This window comes from Passer montanus, unplaced genomic scaffold, assembly GCF_014805655.1.
Source record: "Passer montanus isolate IOZ18808 unplaced genomic scaffold, ASM1480565v1 scaffold85, whole genome shotgun sequence".
Taxonomy (NCBI): domain Eukaryota; kingdom Metazoa; phylum Chordata; class Aves; order Passeriformes; family Passeridae; genus Passer; species Passer montanus.
The window spans coordinates 2,867,267-2,893,459 of record NW_024373812.1 but is presented as its reverse complement, the minus strand read 5'-3'; the positions used below and the strand labels follow the sequence as shown (position 1 = coordinate 2,893,459).

At 38.3% G+C, this 26,193-nt stretch overlaps 1 protein-coding gene across 2 annotated transcripts in view; it reads right to left on the bottom strand.

Moving 5' to 3' along the window:
* Positions 1-20,879, bottom strand: part of TEK (TEK receptor tyrosine kinase) — a 40,102-nt gene extending 19,223 nt beyond the window's left edge. For both annotated transcript variants that reach the window (XM_039733258.1, XM_039733259.1), the window contains exons 1-3: positions 20,505-20,879; positions 8,447-8,758; positions 3,144-3,254 (exon numbers count right to left, since the gene is read on the bottom strand). In XM_039733258.1, coding sequence (XP_039589192.1) covers positions 3,144-3,254; positions 8,447-8,758; positions 20,505-20,556 — 475 coding nt within the window. In that variant the 5' untranslated portion in view covers positions 20,557-20,879. The remainder of the gene's footprint in view (positions 1-3,143; positions 3,255-8,446; positions 8,759-20,504) is intronic.
* Positions 20,880-26,193: the final 5,314 nt, after the last annotated feature.

Genomic DNA, 26,193 nt, shown 5'->3' with positions numbered 1-26,193 from the left:
TCTAAATAAAGAAATGATCTTGCATTGGTTACTGAAGGACAGTTGGGGCAAGCTAAGCAGCAGAATCTTTTTCTTTATTAATTATGAATTTTCTGACAACTCTAGATACATTGGTTTTCCATAACTGGAGAAGTGGAAGTAAAAAGCAAGAGAAATCTTGAGGAGAATTAGTAGATCTTGAGGAGAATTAATAGACAAACAGGACAAACTACTTCACATTCAGCTCTGATAAGAGCTTAGGGGTTAAAAGCGTTCCTTTTATTTCTTGGTCTTTTCTGAAGTAAGGGATAACAATCCACAAGGATTCTAGGGTGGCTGGAGCTGAAGAGCAAATGCTGACCAGGTCCAATTCAGTCTGACTAGCACAAAGATTTTCTTAGAAGATGAAAGCAGGAAGAGCTCAGCATAGCTTTATCTTTCTTCCCAGATTTAACACATTTTTGTTTCTTCCAGTTTTTTTTCTCTACAGACCATTTTTATTTTATTCTAAGTTTGTTGTGCTTGGTCATACATGTTTGCTAAATAAGGCAATAGTATTTGGTCTTCTTCCCTCCCTCTGGATCACCAAGTAATAACATTTGAACACTGGTTTCTGTCAAAGAGAAGCTACATCCATTGAACTTCAGGACCCCCAAGAGTCTTTTCACTCCCATCTGTTAGAGCAAGGCTGCTGCAGTAGGTTGATGCCAGGTCCAGCTAGATCTCACTAAAATATTTGTGCACATGTTCATCCACACTGTACAAACAAAGTCATTCACCAATATAACCTACATAGCACAGCTGTGATTTTATGACTGCTGCATGTCTGTATGACACTCACTAAAATAGCTTGGGTTGGAAGGAGCCTGAAAGATCATCCAGTTTTGAACCCCTGCCATGGGGAGGGACACCTTGCACTACATGAGGCTGCTCATCCAGCCTGGCCTTGAACATTTCCAGGGATGGAGTAACCAACATCTCCATGGACAGCCTGTTCCAGCAATTTACTACATTCACATATGAAAGTGTCGTTCTTGTACTTGATCTAAACACACCCTTTTTTTCAGATTAAAGCCATTCCCCATTGTCCTGTCACTGTCAGAAGTCCCCCTCTAGGTTTCCTTCAGCTCCCATTAGTACTGGAAGGCTGCTATAGAGGTCTCCCTCTGGACTTCTCTTCTCCTGGCTGCAAATCCCAACTTGCTCACATTAACAACCCAGACAGTCTGATCCTGTTCTGATTCACAAGCTCAAATGGCTGAAAGACTATTAGCAATGGTACTCTCATGCCTCATCTTCTATATTCTTTTACAGTCACACTGAAAATGCAACAACTTTTTTCCCTTTTTTCACTTTTCTTAAATTATTTAGAAGGTTAACAGAATCAGGCAGGACCTCTGCTGTCTCTGACTAGACATATACTATCAATTTGACTGTTGTCAAATTTCAGGCAGCCTAGAAATGTAAAACTTTGCTAAGGATCATAACCAAAGCAGCAGAAAGACTGTGACAGTGGGTCACTTTAGTCCATGACAGAACATGACAAACATTCTCCATGAAAACAGGACCAAATTAAAAGAACAAATAATTATAGGGATTTGTTTTGAAACTGTGGGGCATTGTCTAGTATCTTTTGAGTTACAAGCTGCATAACAAACTTGACAACAAAGCATTAAGAAAGCCTTATGCTTATGGTCTGTTAAGCAAGTCTCGAGTCTTATGACTTGTTTTACATCTGTCTTATGACATCTTGTTTTACAAGATGTCATGCCAATGTCTTAAAGCAACCCTGTTTAGCAGAACCATTTCACTGTCTAGACAGCCATTGTGAGATGCTGTGAGGGGGAAGCGTACTTGAAACAACTAAAAGTGAAAGACTGCAACAGCTAAAGAGAAGTCTTTTCTCTTCATTTCCAGCTGCTGTATGAGGACTTCTCAGAAATGTTTTTCAACATCAACCTCAACTGAAAAACTTGACCGACTGTCCAGAGGCAATCTGAGATTTTTTTGCTGAATTTCCAGATCGAATCACAGCTACAGGAGTACCATGATGCAAGCAGTTCTGTCCAACATCTCATCTGGTTCTTTTCTGAGAAACTGGTGATAGGAGATCACAAAATTTTCCTAGGGATCCTGTAATGACAACTGATGGCAAACTTATCTGCTGTGCCCTGCCATAGCTGAGTCTCTGAAGTGCAAAGAAACAGGTATTTGTGAAAGGCTACTTTGCCTCTTTAAAAGACATCTTTTATCTATTTAACTCTTTCAGCCTCTTGAAGTGCTCCAGGTAATCAACTGGGGTTGAGGCTGACTGCTACATGAGTTCTTTGGCAGTGTGTTGACATTCTTTACGTCATCCTGCTCTATTTACTCCCTGTTTCCTGGTGGCTCACTGTAAGCTAGACTGTCAAAGATGGAGCAGAACATTATACGTGCTTCCCACAATCATAATTTGTTGTGGTTTTATAATTTGATTATGAAGACACTGTGAGTTATAGTGCCCTCTATTTTTGGTATTTTTCTACAGAAGGTAGATAGCAACCTGTACATATTTCTAAGCATCAAGCAGGAGCAACACACAGCAGAACAGTGATTACCTGTCATTTAGGTGCCATGCTAGGTAGAAGAGTTGGTATTACAAAACTACAAAATTTACAACTCTTGTAGTTGAATGAAATAAGGACTAGATTTTGTTTAAAATTTTTTCTTTCTAATAGCAGAGTACTGGTGATTAATTTCTTAGCTTGAAGGGCATCATGGAAGGTAAATGTCCTCAAAAAGCCTTCTGAAGAATGCAAAGTATCACTTGAAAAATAGCAGAAATGCAATGAAAGATACTCTAACTGTGCTTTCACAGTGGCCCAGAAAGATAAACAACCTGAAAACAACCAGGCAAATACATAAAGGGATGTAGAAGGAAATCAAAAATTAAAACAAAAAACAAAGCAGAGATATAAACAAAGGATTGGTAACTTTGGTGGAAGAGAAACAGGTTAGATCAACATATTGAAAATCACCCCTTTAGGAAACACTAAATGTATGAGGAATGATGCCTGCTACAGCTGCATAGCATGGGCATTAGCAGCCATAACTTTAAAATACTTACTTGGCCCTCAGCTAAAATAATTACAGCATAAAGAGAAAAGACAAGAAAGATTGAATACCATTCTTGTAGATCACTGCATCTTCCTCTTTTGATGCCATTCTGATGAAGGAGATGTTCACATGCTCTCCCTTATTTGCTGTAACAGTCAAGGCCACTGGGTGGAAGGAAGCTGAAAACAGAAATATGTGATAAATAGCAGTTGCTGTCTCTGTCTGGCCTCTGGCCTGATAGCTGAGAATGGCTTGCAGCATGAGCCTCACTCAGAGTTTGACTCCTCAATTTCTTTAGAGCATAAAGTGATTCTTTACCATCAGCAGCCTCAGCCTATGTTTTGGCCAAGACAGAGGACTTGCCTATACCCCGAAACAACAGAATGGCACTAGAACCTGAGGCATGAAAAAAATAATTGGCTTCTGGCTGACTGGAAACAGTTTCTAAACTAGGAACCCCAACTGGCTGTGAAACACTTTCCAAAGTTTCTTCATCTCTTGAGACATTTTTAAAGCAGACTGGAAAAATTACTGGAAATTGTATTGTAGGGAACAAGCTGTCACTGGCAAATAAATACCTAAGGTGATTTAAGTTCTCTTCTACTTAAGCTTTATAGTGCAGAACTGCGGATAGTTCAGAAGACCACAACCATTCAGGGCTGGGAGGAGGTGAAGTAGGATGTAGTAGGTCTATGTTTGTGTTAGTTCACCAAATTCTGGAAATATAGAGAGTGTTGGGTTGCACTAAGAACCAAAAGAAAAAATCATATTCACTGGCTGTGGTACTTTTACCAAAATAGTCTCACCTGAAAATATGGCTTAGTGAAAATAAAAAAATTCTATGTGAGAGACTGGTGTAGATCAGCCAGTTTTCCAGCAGGGAAATTGAAATTCATTTTCCTGCTTAAACAGAAAGGACCCTTGTATACATTTGTTTGTAGATTTTAATTTAAACAACAAAGAAAGCAGTAGATAAAAGGATTTTCCCAACATTTCTGTCTATTTCTTATCAGTACATCAGAAGATAACAAGGGAAGGGACAGAAAAAACTCAAGAAATAGCTCTTTTTTGGAATGGCAGTTTAAATGAAACTAGTGAAATGGTAATTTTAATTACCACATTACATTGAAACAAGTTAGAAGTTAAGGATGCTTCTTTTCATTTATTTGGAAAATTCAAAGGGAAAGTTGTGACATGTTTTGAGGACAAATTCAGGTTTTCAGGCCATTTTTAGCTCTGAGGGTTTATGCCATACTATTGTTTATATGTTCTATGGAAAAAAAAAAAAACCTCTTCCAGAATTAGCCAAATTGACTTCCTAACTATCAAGCTCCTTACCTGACAGAGAATTTGATACCTTTGTACTTTCCTTTTTAGAGCACTCAGGGGAACGATGTATTGATTTAAACCAATCCCTTTGCTCTTTCTAGATTTGAAGTTTTTTAGCTTTAAGGGTTCCTCCTATGCAAGTTCCTCCATGTAAGTCCATCTATCTTTGTTTTTCCTTCTGTTGCCACCTGCCTCCCCAGCCAGGTCAGTGGGACTTTTCTGACATAAGACCCACTGAGTTTCAGCTGAAAGGAATCCTTGAAGACCCATTCATGCTCCTAGGAGCTCTGCATTTTCAGAGGTTCCATTTCACAGCAAATGTGTATTTCACAGCAAATATTTTTTTAAAGGAACATATATACAAGTTAATATAAGCTCTAGACAACTTATGTTTTAAGTTTCTAAAATTGGCCTTTATCTAGATGCCTCCTTTCTTGGTTCGTTTTTACAAAACTGTCGATAAAATATCCTTTGGTTCATACCAACAGTTGGAGAAAGAATTTGGAGCTCATGGCTGGCTAAAATTTGGTGGGAAAGAAATACACAAAGATAGGATCAGAAAGCAGAGAAAAAAATTATGAAGTAACTTTCTGTCATATTTTATATGTAACAGAGCTGCAAAAAAATGAGCAGACAGATGCTATATCAAAGTTTTTATGAGGCAGATATTCTGTCAGTACCTCCACAACACTATTTTGCAAAATCTGAGGGAGTAAAAAGGATTATATTCTTGCAATAAAAGAAAGAACACTTTGATATTTTCATTACAAAATAGAAGTTGAATTAAAAATCAAAATGTTTGTATCACATGATGCAAAATTAAAGAAAATCTGAGCAAGAATGAAGACATTTTTATCAATCCAAGACAATTTCTCTCCTAGGATATTATTTCCTTGAAATTTTTGATATTTTAATGTTTTATTTACTGTTGGAAACAAGAAAACTATTGAAAACACACAATTCCTTGTAGAATGGAATTTCCACCCCCTGCACAGTTCTAGTGGTTATGCTCTGAGACTTTGCCACAGGTTTTCATTCCTTTGTAAGTTATATACAATTGATTTCAGCAGGAGTCTTCCTGCTTCACACTAAGTTAGTTACATGCATTTTACCTAAACACTGGTATCTACACTAACATCTTAGAAAAACAGAAAATAAAGAAAAATGAACTAAGTTTTCATTAGAAACAGGCAGCAAAAATGGAAAGCAATTCCAACTTACTGTCAGCTCCCAAGTCAGAAGTTATTTATTAGTAACAAATGCATAGTGAAAAATCATTATCTATTGAAGAAAAAAAATAATTCAACAGCTTTTGCAAAAAATTAATTGTTAACTACAAATGATCCTAAGGGGTTTAGTTGCAGTCCTTTCTGCACCAAATTTAGTGAGAGAATGCTAATTGTTTTAACAAGATATTGACCTTCTTTATTCCCATCTACTTTTCCTTGCATGTTAGGCTAAACCACAAGACTTTTCTACAGGGTATTGTTGCAATGGAAAGGAATGCACACTCCCTGTTGGGCTCAGTTCCAGTATATTTTTAGATTGTGACTTGTATTACATGATTTCACATCTCAAGTGTGCCAATTCCTTATAGAGACATAATGAACTGAGCTGCAGGACAAGTGCCATATTGCTCCACTGCTAGCATTTCCATTATTGTCCCTTTGACAGCTCTATGGTTGAGTTTCTTTGGGGAAAACTCAATCACATATATGAAAATAAACATTTATTGTGTATAGAAATTGAATAAATTGTATTTGACTAGAAGGAGAATACTCTGGTGTTTTATTGTAGAGATGTGTACTTATACAGAATAAGAAGATAAAGCATAAACTGTTCCCTCACATTGCATGTATGAATATTACATATCTAACTATAATGTTTCAGTATAAAGAATTCAGGAGAATGGGCTTGTTACTTTCAGAATAGCAGATGGTAAAATAAATCAGGAAAATGAACCTGTTTCTATACTACACAGAAAAATTCTTCACTGTATGTTCATATTTGATAACAAGTATATAATCAGGGAGATGGGAGTTCCCATTAAGTCAGTAGGGCTACCAAAATGATTAATGCTTAGTGAGTGTTTCACCAGCTTGTTTCCAGGAGGATGCAAAAGAGTGGCTGGGTTTCCAGAAGTGCTGCTTCTTCCTTTGACTTTGGTGTTCCAATGGGAAACTGCACATTTCAACTCAATTTTTGCTGTTGAAAAACATATTCTGCCTTTAAAAATTATGAAGACAACAACAGTTAAGCAGAGAAGATCTGTTTTCCACACATACATGCTTTGCTAAACCCCACAATCTTTCCTTAACCTCTTTCTCCACTTTCTGTGCACTTTAATAGCTATGAGAATTTCTGATGTACCCCTCTCTCACCTATCTAATCTGATTAGGTTTAGATTATATATATATACATATATATATATATACAGATTAGATTATATGCTTTCACTGAGGAGTTGCTAGTTTGAATTTCGTTAGTCAAAACTTTTGCAGAGAAAATCTGAGAAAGGTATTCAAGCCTAGAAATTAATCCAGAAAGCCTACCAACTACTGGTATGAATGATACTTCTGTTTAGAGCAACATCTGTCACATAAGAAGACTTCAGAATTTGGTTAAATTCTCTGTTCCTAAGCCCCCCAGTTAGCAAATGGAAAGAACTGATGGATTCAGACGACATTCTTCCCCCCATGCATGTTGCTCTACCACAGTTAGGAATGTGCTCAGCTTGCTGGCAGACTGCCACAGGCAGGGTCACATTGATGTTCCATGACTATTATCTTATCTCCTCCTCACTGCACCCTCCTTTGAAACAACGGAGTTGTCAGTCTGCATCTGCAGACCTTGGTAGCCAATCCAGCCCTTCAAAAACTACATTTGGTCAGAGAAAACACAAGCCAAAGAAAAATGTATATGTCCTACTTAGCTTGCTCCAACCTACTCATGTTCAAAGAAATAATAATTGGCAGTAGCTTCATCTCTTACAAATGAAAGAATCTCCTTTTATAAATTTGTTATGTAATTTCAGGACATACCTACAAGAAAAATTGCTCTTACTAAAATCTTATAAAGGAAGATTAAAATTGTCAAGCATTCTTGCAAACCAGTTGCCATGGCACAAAACATTAGCAGTATAGTAAAATCTATTTTAAATTATCTTCAGTTTTGAAAATGTGATTTGCTGCAGAAAATTGCTCAAAATTTCTTGTGCCTTTCTGTAGTTGATGGTGATCTCTGATTTGGAAATTGTCCCAGAAGTCTAATGATGTCCAGAAACAAGAGAAATTTTGAACATATGGAAATGCAATTTAATGGACCTTAGAAATCTCACCTTCTTGTCCCACTATATCTCCGTGCATTTGCTTTTACTATTGTGCATAGCCTAAAACCAAAATAAATAGTGAAATCTGTTGTGGATTTTTGTGAACAACCTTCTCAGATTTTGGAAAACCTCTCTGGACTTCCTTTCCAGTGCTGAGGGATGCCTTTTTTTTTCCCCCACACTGACACAGACTATGCAGATCTAGTGTTGCTGATCTGTAGTTTTACTAAACCTTAGGCAAGGCAATTATTTCTGGGCTCAGGTTGCCCATAAATAATCTTTATTTAAGATAGATAGAAAAGTGATGCTTAGCTATCTACATCTCAGACCTGTCAAACTTTTAAAATGGAAGCTTGTTTGAAATCAAGCATCTGGGATGCAAGAACCCAGTGCAGGAGTTGCCACGTGTGTTATTCCATGGGGTCAGTGAGGCCACTTTAATTGCTGACATTGTGTTCCTGGCAGTAGCCAGATGCAGGCAGAATACTTACAGATGTCTGACTAACTTCCACAAGGAAATGACTAGCACTTAGTACCAACCAGTTTCTCTGCACTGTAGAAAAAAAAAAAGGCCTTTAACCAAGTCCATTTTATTGACTCAGGACTGCCTTGCCTGGCCTGGGACCATGTTTGTGCCCACTTGTGTCAACCAGGAGTAGCTGCCAGTCTGCAAGCAGTGCCATGGCAAATTCAGCTCTGACCACTACACCATACCTCCCAGTGGCATCTTCATGGTAAGTATCCTTGTCACCTCATCCTTGAGTTTCCCTTCACAGTAATATGCTCCAATAGTTTCACTGGCCTGTTCCCTCTTCCACACCACTGTTTTGGCTGCTGGTCTCTTGGAATCTTCATTAACTTCCAGTGGTTTTCGGTGCTGGTTTGCCACATCCTCCTGGTCCCAGCCTATCGTGATAGATTCACGGGAACGCCATTTGGAAGTGACACATATAAGTGATGTCTCGGTGTTGCCCACCAGAGGGAAGGAATTGATCAGTATAAGGTCCAGTGCTGCTTCTACTTTACCTAAAAAAAAAAATAAATCAAAAATCAAATTAAAAAAAAATTACTGCAGAATTTGATGTGGCCAACCAAACCACCAGGTCAGCTGTGTCACCCAGTGCTCAGGGTTTCTCTGGCTGGTGCCGTGCACAGCGTTCATGCAAAATTGGATGAACACAGACTAACAATGGCTTGAGGATTTATTTTTTATGACACAAACAGATGGAATTTGCTCTTAGAAAAGGCTGTAAGTCTTGCAAATGTATTGAATTTCTTTTAAGAGCTGTTGTAGGAGCCCAAGGAAAAACAAAGGTTGCCAAAGCAGACAGATCCATGTACAGTTAGACATGCACATAAATGGCTCAATCATGGTGCTTTTCTGGTATCAGAATTGGTAGATGATCAGGTTGTCAATTTAACAGTGTTTCCTCAATCTCCTTTACATGGATTTAGTACATATGAAGTGGTGTAAAGCAGTTATGACTTCAGTTATAGGAGATGGTAGTACTTTGAATACTCGGGGTATTTTTTTGCATCTGTTTTATGAATTTGGACTAATGATTTTATAGTCAATCACATTAATTAATTATTTGAAGTCCTAACAGACACTGGCAAGACCCAGGGCACAAAGCAAGTTATGCAAAAACAAAGAGCAAGTTGGCGGCACTAGTTAAGTGAGGTCAGGTTTAAATCACGCAGAAATTGCTCCTTTTGATCAATAGGACTGCCAGAAGCACATAGAGGTGAAAGTTTCTTGGAAAATGAGTGATACAAGCCTAATTAAAATATCCTCTAGCAGAGCGCCACAGTTTTAGCTGTTCTAATGTGCATAGTTGGAGGGAAATTCAGCCCTCCTATAATGAACAATTGGCAAATAATAGGCGTTTCCCTTTATTTTTTAAGTTCAGGGTAAGGAGAAGGGAAACACTAACATTTTTTCCAGCTGAAACAGGAAGAATAATTTATTTCTTTTATTCATCACATCTATTTTCCTGATTTGGATACAAATATATTTTGTATTTACATAGAGAGACCTAATATTTAGTGCCGGTCAGCTTCCAAATGTTGTCTGATGGGAAGGAAGGGGTATAGTCTTAGATAAGGAAGGTCAAAAGGTCGTAGTGCCGACTGCAGTCTTTGCGTGTGTCTCTGCAGTGCTCTGGGCCAAGGGAGGAGGTCCTCCTCCGCTTTCAATGCAAGCAACCACTCTGGGGACTGAAGTATCTTGACAGCACATTGACACTCACCACACCCAGCCAGTCTTCCACAGCCACCACCCTTTCATGTGCCAGCCCAGATAATTTGCAGTTACATAATGGACAAATGAAACCTTCTGCAAATGTTGAAAGGAACATTAAACATTGCATAAACATGCAGGTCAGTAAAGTCAGTTCATCCTGCTGCACATTGTAAAAGTTCATCCTTTGAACAAAGTTAAAGAGGTATGTGATAGAAATGAGGCCAAATTCATTTTATGGGACATTTGTCTCAAGGCTCTTAGTTTTATATGAGGAACATTTGTGCTTTTACTATGGATGTGATGCATCAGCCAGAGGCCAATATAGCTCAACAATTATCAGCACTGAGAGCAGCTTCAGTTTAGATCAGCAAGGATTACATGTCAGGTAAAGATAGTCTTAACATCACAAACTGCAAGATCCTGGTTTCTGCAAATTTTGTGAAACTCAGAATCAAATCTGGATTCAAGTTCTGTGACTTGACATGACTTTCTGCAATGAGGTCAGGCCCAGTGTTACAGACTAGAAGGGAAATTTTTTTTTTCTGTCTGGCACCCACAGGGCACAGATCTACACAATGGAGCTACAGCTGCCTTTCCAATACAAAGGTGTGGGCCCAAGGGCTGGTGTCCTTCAGAGGGACAGCTGGTCATCCAGGGCTCCAGTTCCATTTGCCCTAGCATTTGTCCTTTCTTTTGACTTCCACCACAGACTGAAAGGTGAAAATAACACCTCTTTTCTCCCCTGCATCTCAACCTTTTAATACTCTGAGAAAAAACAGTAGGAGAAGCCCGAATTTTGAGGACCAGCTTTCATGCTGCCTTTGATCCATATACAAAGCAACATTCTACCAAATTCAGAGTATTTGCTGCATATTTATTTCCTTGTAGTAAATTCATGCAATAAAGATGTAGAACAAGTAGACATATTGCTTTTTTAAACTTGAGAATATTCTGGGTAAATCAAAATCTAGCCACCAGTGAATGGATAGTGTTCTGATTCACTGTCTAAAGATAGGTGGCTTTTTGTCATATTAAACACTGAAGAGTAGCCCAGACACCTCAATGAGGCAGATGGAACACAGATGGAGTTTCTTCCCAGAGAAACATAAAATAATTTTCTGCCTCTAAAAGGAATTTATATCTATGTGTAAGTATGGAATTATATGTCAAACATCACTTGCATGACTTTGCAGCAAAGGTTTCATAGCTGGAATATATTGCAAGCAGAAATTAAAATATTTTAAGTTTTGCACCAATAAAAGCTATGCTTCAGATATAATTTGAAAAAGAAAAAAAGGCATTTTACAAATATAAGGCCTTGGAGGTGATAGCAATATTTTCTTTGACTCTACTGGGTGGGGATTCATACAGCATCTGTTTATGATAAAGCAATTTCAAATAAACCAACTGTTCTTGCTAGAAAGGAACTAGTCTAGTCTGGCAAAATTTAGGTAAAACATGTCCTGGATGTTAATGCAGGTTTTGAGTATGTAAGAACCAAATAAGGCAACAGAATTTAGCTCTGAGAAAAGCACAGAAAATAGAGACAGGAAGCAGCCTATATCAGCAGCAGGGACAATCCTCTCTGCTGCTTTGAAAAAGTCCTTTCACTCCTGCCCTGGCCCTCGAAGAACAGACCTTATCAGGAAGGCAATTTGCTGTTTGTGCAAATAGATTTTGAGAAGAGAAAGCACTTGCAGAAGGCTAATGCTGTAAATGGGAAATACCATGCAAAGAAGACCCATTGCCAAGTATTTATGACACATCACTCACTGTGATTGAGTGCTTTGAGTCTTTTCAGCACAGTGAAAATATTATCCTCTATAGAAGTTTAAATAACAGCACACTGACTATAGCCCAGACAGTGAAATAAATGGAGGGAAAGGCTTACAGTTCCTCTTGACACACTCCAAATTACAGGATTGTCCTCCTCCTTGCTGGGTGACACTCAGCTGTTTATTTCACAGCTTTTCTAGTACAGATTTCTGCTGCCCAGAGGGCTAATTGTATCCTGTGCTGCATCCAAAGCAATGCAGCCAGCAGGGCAAGGGAGGGGATTCTGCCCCTCTGGTCTGGTGAGAAGGGAACGCTGCCTCCAGCTCTGGGGTCCCAGCACAGGAAGGACATGGACCTGTAGAAACAGGTCTACAAGAGGCTGTGTAGATGGTGGAGTGCTGGAGCACCTCTCCTATGAGAAAAGGCTGTGAGAGTTGGGATTATTCGGCATGGGGAAGAGATGACTCCAGGGAGACCTTATAGCACCTTCCAGTTCCTAAAAGGGCTACAAGAAAGTTGGAGAGGGACTTTTGTCAAGGGCATGCAGCGATAGAATAAGGGGTAATGCCTTGAAATAACAGGAGGGTCAATTTAGATTAGATATAAAGAAGGAATTTTTCACAATGAGGGAGGTGAACTGCTAGAACAGGTTACCCAGAGAAGTTGTAGATGTCTCATCCCTGGAAGTGTTCGAGGCCAGGCTGGATCGAGCAGCCTGGTCTAAATGAAGGTGTCCCCGTCCATAAGAGTGAGAACTAGATGACCTTAAAAAGGTCCCTTCCAACTCAAATTATTTTATGATTCTATGATATTCAACTGCAGAATTTGTGCTAGACAGAGAATAAATTTGTCATGCTGTGTCTGTGTGTTCTTATTCCCTACCAAAATGCCATTCATACAGGAACAGTCATCATATTTTCTGTGCTGCATTGCACCAGCAAAACTCGGCTAGGATCAGCCGAAAGAAACAGTTCTCAGAAATTCCCTAGAACACATCCCAGACATAGTTCTACTCAAAGAGCAAGTGAGTCTGTGATAAAGATTAAAATAACATTGCTCTAGGTCATTATTGGTGCAAGATACTAGGGCTCATGAGTAAATGTGGCAATCTTGAGTTGAGCTAGTTTAATGCCATAGATGAGTACACAAAGCAACTCTTAGTTCAACAAAATCAACAAATTAACAAAAATCTTGATTTGTCCTTTCCTCTGACAGTCCATATACTTCTAGATTTCCACTGTTAACCCTTGTCTTCTCTCCAGGAAAACATGGGAAAATTCTAGGCACTTTCTATCTAGTGTGAGGCCTTTGCAAAGTTATTTGGAAAAAATGTTCAACACAATGGCTTATGCTCCTGTTCCACAACAAGCAGCCAGAGTTGTCAGCTCCATCACAGGATAACCACACCTCATTGTCCTTCACAGCACATGTAATATGGATACAGGTCATATTTGCAAGGGGTATTGAGAATTCAGACTTCTGAGGAAGGCTTTAGGTGTTAATAATGATTGGTAGCAGAAGCAAAGAAACTGTTTAGACATTACACACCTAAAGATATATTTATTTCCTTATATTTGTAGAGCTTTATTAATGATTGCTTGAAATTAATATAAGGAGGAAGTCTTCCTCCTGGTATTTGAGAGTAACAGATCACGGTGAAGATCTGTTCTAGAGGTAAGCAGAAAGGTTGATATTTTTAAAGTACTAATTATTTAAGAGAAGATGAAAGGGCAGAAAATTCCAGCAAATTCCACTCCATTTTTCACCATGTGAAGCAGAGAATAGATGTAATAGGTAATGTTTATGTAGTTCTTTTATTTTTTTTTTTTTTTTTACTGCTATTGCTTGGAACACAAATTATTCCTGCTATTAGGCATCTGGAAACAGGAATATAAAACATATAGATACTATATCCGTGGGGAAAAAGTAGAATCTGTTCTTAGTTTTGGTATTATGCTGAAAGTGAACTAGTCAGTTGCATATGACACTCACTGCAGGATTTAAAAAAAAATTAGAGACTGGTGAAAACATATGTCCCAAACTTTTAAGTCATCAGTCCTTCTTCCTGCAAGTTTCTTAAAATATAACAATGAGTACTCCCTCTGCTTGAAATAATAAGGTTTTGATTTAGAACAATCCCAACTTGCTAAATAGCCTAAACCTCAGTATTTCTCACTGTGTCCTGTTTTGTAGTTATAGCTTCAGCTGTACCCTTTCCAGTCTATTTTTGATATAAAACCATGTATCAGATTAAAAGAATTAAATTAATCTATTTAGAAATATAAATGGCAGCCACATAAGCAATTTTGCTGAGGAAGTACAGCATTTGATTAAATCTTGGGGAAGTACTGAATAAACAATTATTTTTAAAAAATCAATTAACTAGACAATGTATAAGATAATCAGACTGGAAACAATGCAAATTAAATATGAAGAAATAAATAAAATAGAGATCAAATCAACATGTCTCCTGTTCCAAAAAGCAAAAAAAATTAAGTACTCGTTACTTAATAGTAAGACAGTCAGAAACTAACCCAAAACATTAACTGTTTGGGCATATTTTTCATAGGAATGGTAGAACCAGAATCTGGCACCAAACCACAATCTGGCAATTTTGGATGGTTTTTCTTGGGCTTTCAACACTTATACTATTTTTGGTTCATCCTCAAGAAAGGAAATAATCTGGGGGGCTTTGAAACCATGTATTCATTTTATGGGCTCAGTGATCTTTATATGTCCTGGAAATGTTATCTGGAATGCAAAGATAGCAGCATCTCAGGTAATTTCTCCCAGTGAGTCAGATTCTCTTCTGACAGCTCACTCCTCCACAGGAAAACAAGGCTGAAGTTATTAGTGTCCAAAGAGAGTAAGATTCTCTACCCTAGAACTGGAACAACAGGGGTGAAAGAAAAGACAGAAATGCTCCTGGAAAACATCTGATAAATGAGCTAACAACCCGGTTTCCCAATAAAACCTTTTTTGCTGTTTATGTAAAGAATCTTTTTGTTTTGTTTTACATGATGCTACTGTGCAGCTGTGTGATGCTTCACCGTTCCAATACCAAGACCACTTGCCCTTAGAAATAGGGCACTATTTGTGGGGGGAAGGTATTGTGAAACTAATGAAAAATTACTGACAGGCTATCACTATGGTACTTAGCAGTAGTGGGAAGACCAGAGCACATGTCTGAAAAACAAAATAGTTTCAAAGCTATAAGGGCCTGCCTATCTTGGTATCTGCTCATCTGCCTTTGGGTACGTCTGGTGCAGCTGAAGGAAATACCACTGCCTTCTTGTTTTTTCTGCTTGTCTGTTGTTTCACAACCTGTCAAAACAACCTTTTAAGATGAAAAAGCCGGAAGAGAAACAGTGCTGCAGCTTTGTTGGGGTTTCCAGGGGAGAAGCCGTGCTGAAATATGTTTCTCTGTGTGTGTGTGTGTGAGTAACCAAAATACAAGAAAGAAACCAAAACATGGTTTGTCATGATTTCTCCTTAGGCCTGGTTGACTACAAGGGAGTAAAATGGGAAACAACACAGCAGCACCAATGGCTATTTGAATAACAAGCTGATAGTATACCAGGTAATGCTGAAAATGTTGAAAGAGGCTGACAAATATGGGAAAGCTCCAGTAGGACAGGCTTGTAGTCCAGGTGCATCTGGTTGGATTTGCAGCCAGCAAAATATGGGTATCATATCATCAAGAGTGTATGTGCACATGAAAATAAATACGTTCACAACAAGGCTGGCCCTTGTCAGTTGCATTATGAAGGTTGTATTTGTACTGCAAATGTGCCAAGCTGAAGTAGGTAAAATAACACAGGTAAACAATTAGTCAATAAAATAAGCACAAGATTGGCTGTCTGTGAGCACTGCTGCTGGGAGAACATATTCTAATATGCTCTTGCCTGTACAGAAGGGCATCCTCACTTTGCCACTTAATGATTTTTCTGACTAAAGTAGCTGGGAAGTGTTTCTGGTGCTAAGCACATTTTGTGACTAAGGAGGCCAATGCCCCTGACCAGTTGCTTGTCTGTGATGAACAGGAAATAACACAAGGGAAAATCATCAGCACAATCAGAAGTGCAGTTGGAATTGCATTGTCAAGGAAGGTTTGTTATACTCCAAAGGAGAAATTAACTAACCACTTAATTAGTCACACTGACAGCGCAAAAAAAAATAATAGCAGTCAAGAAAAAAAAATACCAGCCTTGAAGTAAAATTTTGCATTTCTGAAAGGAGAAATGTCATTTTTTAATGTATCTTTTAAAAATCCTTTCAGAACATAGCAAACACCTAACTAATATCTTTACATCATAAAGAGATTAATGGTTCCAAGTGATGAATTACAAGATGTATTTTGATAGCTTTTTAACTTCTTTAAGATATGACTCTTGTTTAACAGTTAGAGAACAGCTATCAAACCTGTAATGTAAATATTCACCATTTTAAATTTCTTATAGGAAATTCTCTCTTTTAGACATGGGTTATTCTTTGCTGTGTGCCTCCACTGAAAGCACAGTGGAACAGCATCCCAAATACAACCTACCCAGTACAGGATAGAGACTGTCTTTTGAGTTCTCTGCTGCAGATTCTCTAAGATTTTCATCCTTCCACTCCCAGATAGATCTTACAGAGGGACCTGGTCATAGAACTAAATCAGTTTCACACAGGTAGTGGGTGCATCCATTTTGGTTCATTGCTCCTGTGCCTACCCTTCATACCACCATGACTTCTTGGTCTTCCAAGAGAGCTGAACAGGGTTTTTTATTTGTTTAAGAGATGGGTCTAGGCCAAGCATGCTTGTGCATGTGACTGATAGAGAGTTAGTTTCCAGCCCAGGTAATTCTCATTGTGAGCACATGAAGGCCCAACTGCATCTCCCCTGCCCTAGAGACAGCTGTTCAGTGACAGTCAGTATCTATGACTTCTATTCTCCCTCTTGTACAATAAAGTCTTCCAGATAAAAATCTTGCGGGTATCAGACAATCTGTGCAAAATATTGCAGCTTTAGTTTTCCCTTAAATGAAAATTCAGCAAAAAGGTCATCTACTCGTCTCAATTATGACTAAGTATAAAAACCCATCTTAATTATGACTTAGTATAAAAACCATACAGTACATGTATGTTCAGGTATCTATATATGAAAATTGCATCTAAAACAATAGCATATGTTAACATTTATAAATGTAGTGTGACTTCATTTCACCCCTTCAGAGCTGATTCCTTTGGTCCTGATGTAATGCCTTTTCACTCCTGGCCACTCCCAGCTGTCGAAATTACTTTTGGGAACACAAGCTTCCTGAGAGCTACTCTGCATCTCAGTAGGTGTGAACCAGGAACAGGATGGAAGGCAGATGCAATGTCAGTGTCTCACAAATCAAATACACTTCAGGAACAAAATATGAATTTATTTAAAATTCCTCTAATTCACATTACTAGTTGGATAATTTAAGTGTCAGAAAGGTTGTGCGTCAGTGTAATGTCTGGTCATGTGACAAATACCTGATATTAAAACCTCACAGTTATAGTTATGAAATACTTGACATTGAAAGGTCAGAAGTGGTTTTCCTCCATTTCTTTGTGGAAGGTTCAAAACTCCAGCACTCAGCCACATGACACACTGAAGTACAGCTGCCACTTTGATCTGACAACAGCTTATTTGAAGATGCTCACAGAGGCCTAGTCCCTTTAACTGTGGGAAGAATAACATTCTTCTTCATAGGCATGGATTAGCCTATGAATCCTTAATACAGGTTTTCTTTTGGTTAAGTTAAACTTGAAAAGAGAAATAAAAATATTGAAGCAGAATTGTTAGAACTTTCCAATCCAACTAAAAATTTTGACTTGTCATTTTGAAAAGCCTACAGCATTATAAAGGTGCTTGTGTGTCTGGTAATGTATGTTAAAAGCTGTTTAACTTTCCAAAGATGAAAATGACTCACATAATACAGATAATTTAGATTTTTTTTCATAACACATACTGATCCCAAAGAAAATGCATAGAAGCCATCAGCATATATGGTAGAGAGCAATTGAGTGCTACTGAACTGGTTTGCTCCCCTGTTACCTTTTTCTAAAAAGGCTATTATAATCTTTTAAGTCTTTTACCATATATGGGTCCAACAGCTAAATCAGAAAAAAAAATCCCATATTTTTAGAAAGCCACTGGGTCTAAGATTATTGGAAGAGCAAAATTGCAGCACAGAAAATTCTGTCTTGAAGAAAGGAGACATTTGATTACGTATTTGTTTACTGATAGGAATAGTCAAAGAAATGTTCTTGAAGCTAATTACAATTGTTGCTGGTTTTCACCGATCCTTTACTGATAAATGATAAATAAAATAAAGCTCATACTTGAACATTTCTGAGAGTTAGATCAGTGTGAGAAACTGTAAGCATATTCCTAGACCATCTGAGGACACCTGAGGATACCAGAGGCATTTCTGAGGCAAAATGCAAGTTGTGACACTCATTCCTTGCCTATAGAGGAATGAGTAAATCTGGAGCTCTTCTTTGGTCAGAACTCAACAGGCTGAACCTAGCCACAAGCTTGGCATTTGAACCCATATTTCAGGATAGATGTCAGCATAATTTTGCTAGTTTAAAATGTCAGGGACATAAACAACCAAAAGAAAAAACATGTGGTGATACTCAATCTAGTTTGAAGAATCCCAGCAGGATTACATTCAACTCCTTATCAGTTTAATTGAACATTTGCTCTGGAATGTAGAGAGTGTAAAAGTGAGCATTTCTGTATACTTTGAATGCCACCTTCCAAACTGGATCATTAGCTCTAGCTGCTAATGGAGTACTGCTATTAAAAATAAAAAGACATTAAATCAAAGGCCATTTCTTCTTATGGGAACCAAGTCAGTGGTTTTCACCTTGAAAAAGGGTGGAGTGAATTTTGTGCCTACACAGCAACTCACCCAGAAAAGCCTGCAATCATCCGGGACAAGGTTAAGCCAGTTCAGTGTCTGTGCTCAGTGCAGACCCTCCCCTGCTCAGGGAATGTCATTCCTGCTTTCCTGAACTCCGCCTGCAGTATCTAGAGGAAAGCAGGCTCACATTGTCTTCCACTGCTCGCCCCAGGAAACATGATATCATTCTCAAACAAAAGCGGGAAAGCTGACAGATCTATTGAGATGGGTGTGACTACAGCACACACCTCGCTGGTCAGCCCCTGTGGAAAATTCAGTGACTGGCAGCTCATGGGTGATCGGCTCTCTGTGTCTCCATATTTTTATAGCTAATCTCTGCAAATGACTTGTTTCTCCTGTATTTGTGACTTAATGAATGTCACTGCTGTCTGTGTCAAATACATATATGACACCATGCAGAGAAACAGGAGGGACAAGGAAAAAAATTGGAATAACTGCACTTACTTTTCTTCTCCATCAATAATGCTTAGAGCACCAGATATTACCAAAAAGTGTAAAGCTGGAAGTAATCTGAGGACTAAATAGGTTAAATCCATGTGCAGCTAAACAACCAAGAAACTGAAGCCACAGAAGAGGAATTGGTAATAACAATATGTAGCCTATTACAGCAATTACTAGATAAGAATATTTCCAAAGATGATTTCAACAGATTAAAAACTTTTTTTTTGGTCTGCATTAGTCTCTAGCCTTTTATCGATGCCAAAAGCAACATCTCAAATTCGCAATTTTATTGTTAACAGCTGTTAGCATGCTGCTAATCAGGAAGATCTGTGCAAAGCAATTGTGAAGAAAGTTGCACAGAAATGAGGACTTCTGCCTTTTCTTGCTACTTTCTGGTTTTCATTGCAGAACAATTTGCAGTTCTACAGCACATTACATTTTTACTGTGAGATGGACTCAAACAACATGCATATATCTTAATACAATGGTCAAGGGTGAGTTAAGAATCTAAGGTTATCATGTGACTTCATGTCAGTTGACTTTACAGATTTTTACATAAGAAACTGACTAGAAAATCAAAATGAGGATTGTAAAAGTGATACTCAAATGTGGAGTAACTGAATCTGATGGCAGGAGGACAGTCTTCCTCAGGGCTTTGCATGTGATAGATTCAGCAAGATATCTCAAACATTCATGCTGAAATTACTGTAAACTAAATTTGAATCGCTATAATATTTCTGTACACCTTTCTACAGATATCTCTTATGATAATTTCTGACTTGCTGAACTAATAACATTTGCTGATAATACTATATAACCATATTTGGAGTGTTTTTAATTGATCTTGTATTTTCCCCCTTTTTTGTTCACTGACTTTCATCTAAATCCCACTTGTGGAATCTCGTCTAAAATCAGATACTGGAATAGCTACACACATCAAGTGTACACCTAGTTCATAAAGTCAGTAACAGAAGAACTTGACATTTAATCTGTATTTGGAACAGATTTCTTAGGAAATGACACCAACAGTTTTAAAGTTATCAGCTGTGTGAAAAAAAAATTGTACCATTAGAAAGAAAAAAAACCAAAACCCTGCTGCAGCATGTGTCAACAAATAACTTCAACAGTTAAAAGCTGCAGCAGTGGATCCTACATGTAGTTAAATCACCCCCAGTTGCCTGGCCCCAGTCCTGCCCTCACTCACTGTAAGAGCTCTGCAGAGATGTGGACTCACTGAAACAAACATGAGTACTTAAATCAGTAGAGGTAAACACTGGAGTGAAGGGTAGACAGTGAAAGAGTAGATGCATACTGTATGAAAAACAAAGAAAGGCATGACAGGTCCACTACAGCTATTAAAGACAAAGTTTACCTGAAATCATCAGGCTGAATCCATAGAGAACTAGGTGTGCTAGAGGGTCCATGCTTTCCAAAGTATATCCATCCAGTTCTTACAGTCGCTCATGGAGTATCCTTTCCCTGGGGTAGACCTTTAGCAGTTACTCTTGTCCTGCATGGCACGCTGTTTACAAGTCACAGGCAAGAAATCAGAGCACTGGCGCAGACTGGAACAGTCTCATTGCTGTCTGAGTACAGGGAGTTTAAGTTCCTTTTTCCTGTTTCCTTTGTAGATTAGGATGGGAAAGGCAGGATCTTAAAGGCATTTTTGTATCAGCAGGATTGCAGGGCAGTGCAAATCCCGTCCATCCAGCAATACATCAAAACAATTATCTGGAGCTGCTGGAGAAGCAGGGGACTGCTGTTGTTCATAGTCAGCAGAATAGGAACAATGATGGCATCCTCCAGTAGGCGGGAGAGTGCAAGTAAAACATCCTCCACCTAGGTACAGTAGGTGGAAAGTGTTATTATCTCCTTCTTCGAGACCAGGTCTGCTAACTTCTCAGGGTGCTATTGTGTTTTCCCTTATTTATTTAATACACATGTAAGCTGCTGGCTGCAATGCATTTCTGCACACAATAATGAAAATATGAAGTAAACAGTAACAAAGCAGCCAGCTGAATCCAGTATAGACCAAAGCCATCCACAATCTAGAGAACTACTCCCTTAGTTTGTGTGTTTTATTGGAAACAATTTTTCTTTACATTTGACAATTGGAAACAGACTGAAAACTTGTTGCAATAATAAATCTCACACTGAGTTATTATGACTTCAGCGGGATTAAAATGCCCGTATCACTCAGGGAGGTCTTGGAAGAAAAACAAAATCCAAAGAAAAAATACAAAGAAAAGCAGAAAAAAAAATTAAATAAATGGAAAGGCGGCACTCAAATATATAAACTGAATTGAAAATAAAGAGCAGTCTTATTTACCACTTGACCAAATATGATTAATGGCAATAAAATATTTGGAAGTTCTGTAGTCTTGCCAAGATGCCAACAGCCAGAATTACTTTTATGGAAGTACAGAAAAAGACATGTTCAGCATAATTTTGCAAAGGGGGTATGAGTTATTCTACTTTGTTTTAATTTCCTTTTAGCTTTTGCTAGTAGTGTAGATTTCACAGAGGAAGTCCTTCATACCCAAGGTCTATTGCCATGTGGAGAAAAGGGTCAAAACCACAGCAAATAGGAAGGCAGCAGCCCAGAGGTCCTTACTCACTGTGTGTGCTTCCTGGCCCTCCATAGAACTGAAAGCCAAACCAAGTAGAAATTTATACTGAAAACACCCTTTGGGTGCAAAAACACAGTATGAGGTACAAATACCACTAAAATTCCTTTTTGACACTTAAAGGAGGCAGAATGTAAGATATTTATGTGGTTTGATTTCAGACTAAAAAAAATCCATATATTTTTTATCCATTTCAGATTCTGGAGAACATCTACTCTTTTTCTACGCCTAAACATGAAGTAGCAGTGATTATCCCTTTCCAATTGCACCTTAGCTTTTACAAGTCTGAAAGCAGCAATCCCTCCAATACCAGAATACTTACTGTATTAGCAGACACTAAATATTATCATACTTCCTATCTAGTGGATAACTGTTTTGTCATTCATTTAACCTGTTTACAAGTTGGCCAACCCTCGACTATTTTTAATGTCTTTTGATTTGTTGAAGGATGGGGAGCAGGGGGGAAGGAGAGGGGAGTTAAGCAACTGCAGTCAAGACTGTGGTTCTTCAGACTGCTTTTCTAAATTTAGAGGAGTTTTTAAAGTTTTCACTTAAATCTCACTTTCCTGCTGTAAAGAGGTCCTCCTGCTGAGGAGAAATGCATCATGTCTCCATTTGAAATACACCTAAATACAAAGCACCACTCCTGATACTGATTTTGCAGTATGAAAAATGGGCCAGGTGAGCTGTTAATTCTTTTTTGAAGAACCAACTTGTGTTACTGATCATTTCATCTGCCATGATGACAAGGTAGTTATTTATCTCCAGGACAGAGTGGACAGCCTGAATATGCATCATTCCACAAATTCGGGAAGGTTGCAAAGGCCTGCTGAAGCCAGAAGAGAGGAGATACGTACAAACCCAAGTCAGAATTTGTTTAGGGTACTAGCATCAGCAGGACTGTGTATTTGATATCTGTTTCTTTACAAAATTTCATTTTTGAAGAAATAGAGAATAGCATCTATAATTCAGCTAACAATAATGTACTCCACTTAGGTCTGTTTCTATTTGGAAAGCTTTTAAGTGCCACAGTTTAAATACTCCCACTGAAGTCAAAATGAATCACATGATAAACTTCTGCTGCAGAATTTAAAGGATTTCAATATTCTGACTTACCCTCACTCAATCTTAAGTGTCTGCTAGGTCTATCTTTCATATTTTCATCCTTATATTTAATGAGAATGAAATTAATTCATGCGAATAGAATGTATTTTTTAAGGTAGGTCATACCAATTTTGTGTCCCATGAACTAAAACCTGTATGATCTGATCACCCTCTGATTGGTGATTGTCTGTCCCTACCACCAAAGAGACAGTCCTTACGTAATGGGGATACTGAGTCTCAGCCTGCACTCACTGTTAATGAATTGAAGATTTCCAAATAGCCTTTGGCAAAACCAGAAGGCCAGTAAAAGGAACTGGGCTAAAAGCAAGGATGGCACAAGGAATAAAATATGCTACTGACTTAGTCTAACTTTTATTCCATCTGGGGCTGTTGACTACCAGGCTGTCTAATGAGCATCCTTGCTACACCCTCAGGCAGGTATGTAACTGCATTTTGGCCCCTTAGGCCACATTATCATATTTTCTAAAGTTACTAGGAAAGACTCCAAAAGTTTCAAAAGAGTTCCCCTCTAAAACAGCCGTTTTTTTGGTTGTTAACTGCTGATTCAAATATATTCACATCTTAACCCCTGACACAATGGCATGCACAAATTCAAATTAGTTGCAGCAGGGAAACAAATTGTCTTCCAACATGTAAATATAACCCTAGCATTAAACATGGCTTTTCATAACTCTCTTTGCTGAAGGCTAATTTTATCATATGCCAAGTGCCCTGAACTCCTGACACCAGGCTTTCCTCCTTAGATAAGCAGCAAATTGTCTCAAGGACAACCCATTCATACATGCTGTACCACATGGAAATATGTGAAGAGGAAAAAGAAACAATACCACTATACTTCTTTAGTCAGGTAGATGTGTTAGCAGAAATCACATATCCTCTTGCAGTGTCTGGTTGTATTCTATTTTTTGGAACCAAGCCATTACTTTGGCCTTGACGTGATGTTAATATGTGTTATTAGGAGGCAGTAAAAGAACTTTAGGAATTATTACTCATCACAGTCAGCTAATATGAAACAAAGATACATAAATTATGGGCTTTAAGCTTAATTTCTCAAACAGATCATGTTCTCCTCTGCAACACAGCCTATGCCACTGAGGCCATCTGTAGCCCCCAAGCCATCTATCTGGGACCACCTGGAAGTTAGAGGTAGCAGCCAGGAGGCCAGGGAGATGACATGTGCAGCTGCTGGTGCAAGCACTCAAGATGAGCACTGCCCTACCACTGCAGTGGCAGAGGTAGATGGACGGAGGGTAAAGGTTTCTGGGGTACATGTCATGCAAACATAGGCAGAACAATATGGAGGAATAGTGCTATTGAAATGGGTGGTTCTGAGAAACTTAAAGGTGAAGTAGAAAAGGTAACAGTGTTTTTTGCTGCACCTCATTCTGAGGAGGTGCAGTTTCTTTATGCTTTTTAATGCTTCTCCTGCATAGGCACATTTAGAAGGCAATTCAGGGTTGTAAACATAGCTATGATCCACTTTTTTTTTCTCAGCATTTTTGTTTTGTTTTCTAAAAAGTTTATCTTGGAGAACATAGCCTGGAAAATGGCTGAGTACTGAGCAGTACACAGAATAGCCTTAGCCAAAGGGAGCATTTTTCCCTGTTTTCGTGATGCTGAAATGAAAGGGAATCTACTAAATGGAATTAAACACAGCACCTGATGGGAATTTCAGGCTTCTTTCAAAGGGAAAGCTCAGCTGATGAAAAACCACAGGAATACTTTAGAACTTCTGTATCAGTAAAGTCACTTTGAAGAACATTAGGCCATTTGTCTAACATCTGTGCTCTGAAAATTTCGACTTTGCAAGTCACTTGTATTCCTCTGAAAAATGCTTAATGTATGTTTTAGAATGGCCTGGCTGTTGTCACCAGAAGGACAAAAACATTTTGCTTCTCTGGTCTACTACTTTCATTGTAACTTTTTACAACACATTTTGAAGTACAAATGAGTCTGTGTATCTATGTTTAATGGCAACAATTGTATATCCAAATATCTTTAAGATACTGATATTAAATCTCCCCAAATGATGCGCAGTAATAATACTGTTACTGCTTAAAGTAAAAGAGCATGAACAAGGCAAATTTAATATTTTTTCCATCTGGAGGAATAAAGATTAATTTCATAAGCCTCTTAATGCATGTGAGCATTGAAGATCGGACTATTGTTTCCAAGGACCAGGAAATGGGTCATGGCAACTCAGGGGTAGTGCACTCAGCCATTAGGGTTACAAAAATTCATCCTTAATATCCTGTTTGCAGGACCTACTGACCTTCCACTGACTTACTATCACACTGTTAGTATGATTCAATGGTGCTTTTTAATGGTGATTTTAAACAAGTACAAATTAGTGATAAATTTGCTGTCCACCTGCCTCTTCTTCCAAATTTGGGATTGGCAATCTTGCAGAAATCTTGGAAATCTGGAAGCTTCATTTAGAATTTTGTCTCTCATGAATAACTGTTAAAGTCACTGATGCAAGTTATATTTCTACTATAGTCACTATTGTATTTTTATTCTTAATTGTAAGAAGTGCGGAGTCCCCCTTACATCACAAGTACTTATGGGCAAACTTGAGTTGTATGTTGGAGACAGAGGTCTTGCACCTTACTCATCCTTTGCTGCACAGCAGAAATCTTGAGCCTGATACAAAGATACCAGTGCTCAGTGAATCAAGTTCAGCCACTTTAAATTAATGTTACTTTCAAGGAATTAGCTATACAAGAGGAAACAAGAGTGGATAATTTTACATTTCTGGCTCTTTCTCTCTTTTTTTTTTTTTTTCTTTTTTTTTTTTTTAATGTGGAACATTGACTCCCATCTCACACATTTGGCATATTGTCCAGTTAGTCCTCCTTCCTTAAAGGAGGACCTCTGAGTGTTGAGAACAAGTCAGGGCAAAACATTTCTTCCACTGCTCCAAGATTCTGTCAATCACAACAAATGATTGATCAAAGCTGGGATTTGAATTCAGATTATCTCTGTTGCAGTGAGTGCTTAAAGGCTTCCTTCCTCTTTATTCAAAAAGAAAAAGATGACAACTATTTTGTTTGGGAGGAATGCAGCTCCCTTCTGAATCATTGACCTGCATTTTAGAGCCTTGCTCTGCACATACAAGACGTGTATCATTTGGTGCTCAGCTACTATTCACACCATGCAGGTGTTCAAGTGAGCTCCAATTTTGGGACCACTTTCAAAATCTGAACGGTTTTCACTCCAATTGCTACATCTGCCACACCCATTATCACCATGAGAGACATTTCAAAGGAGCTCACTCAAAGCAGATACTTTAAGAACAGTTACAAAGTA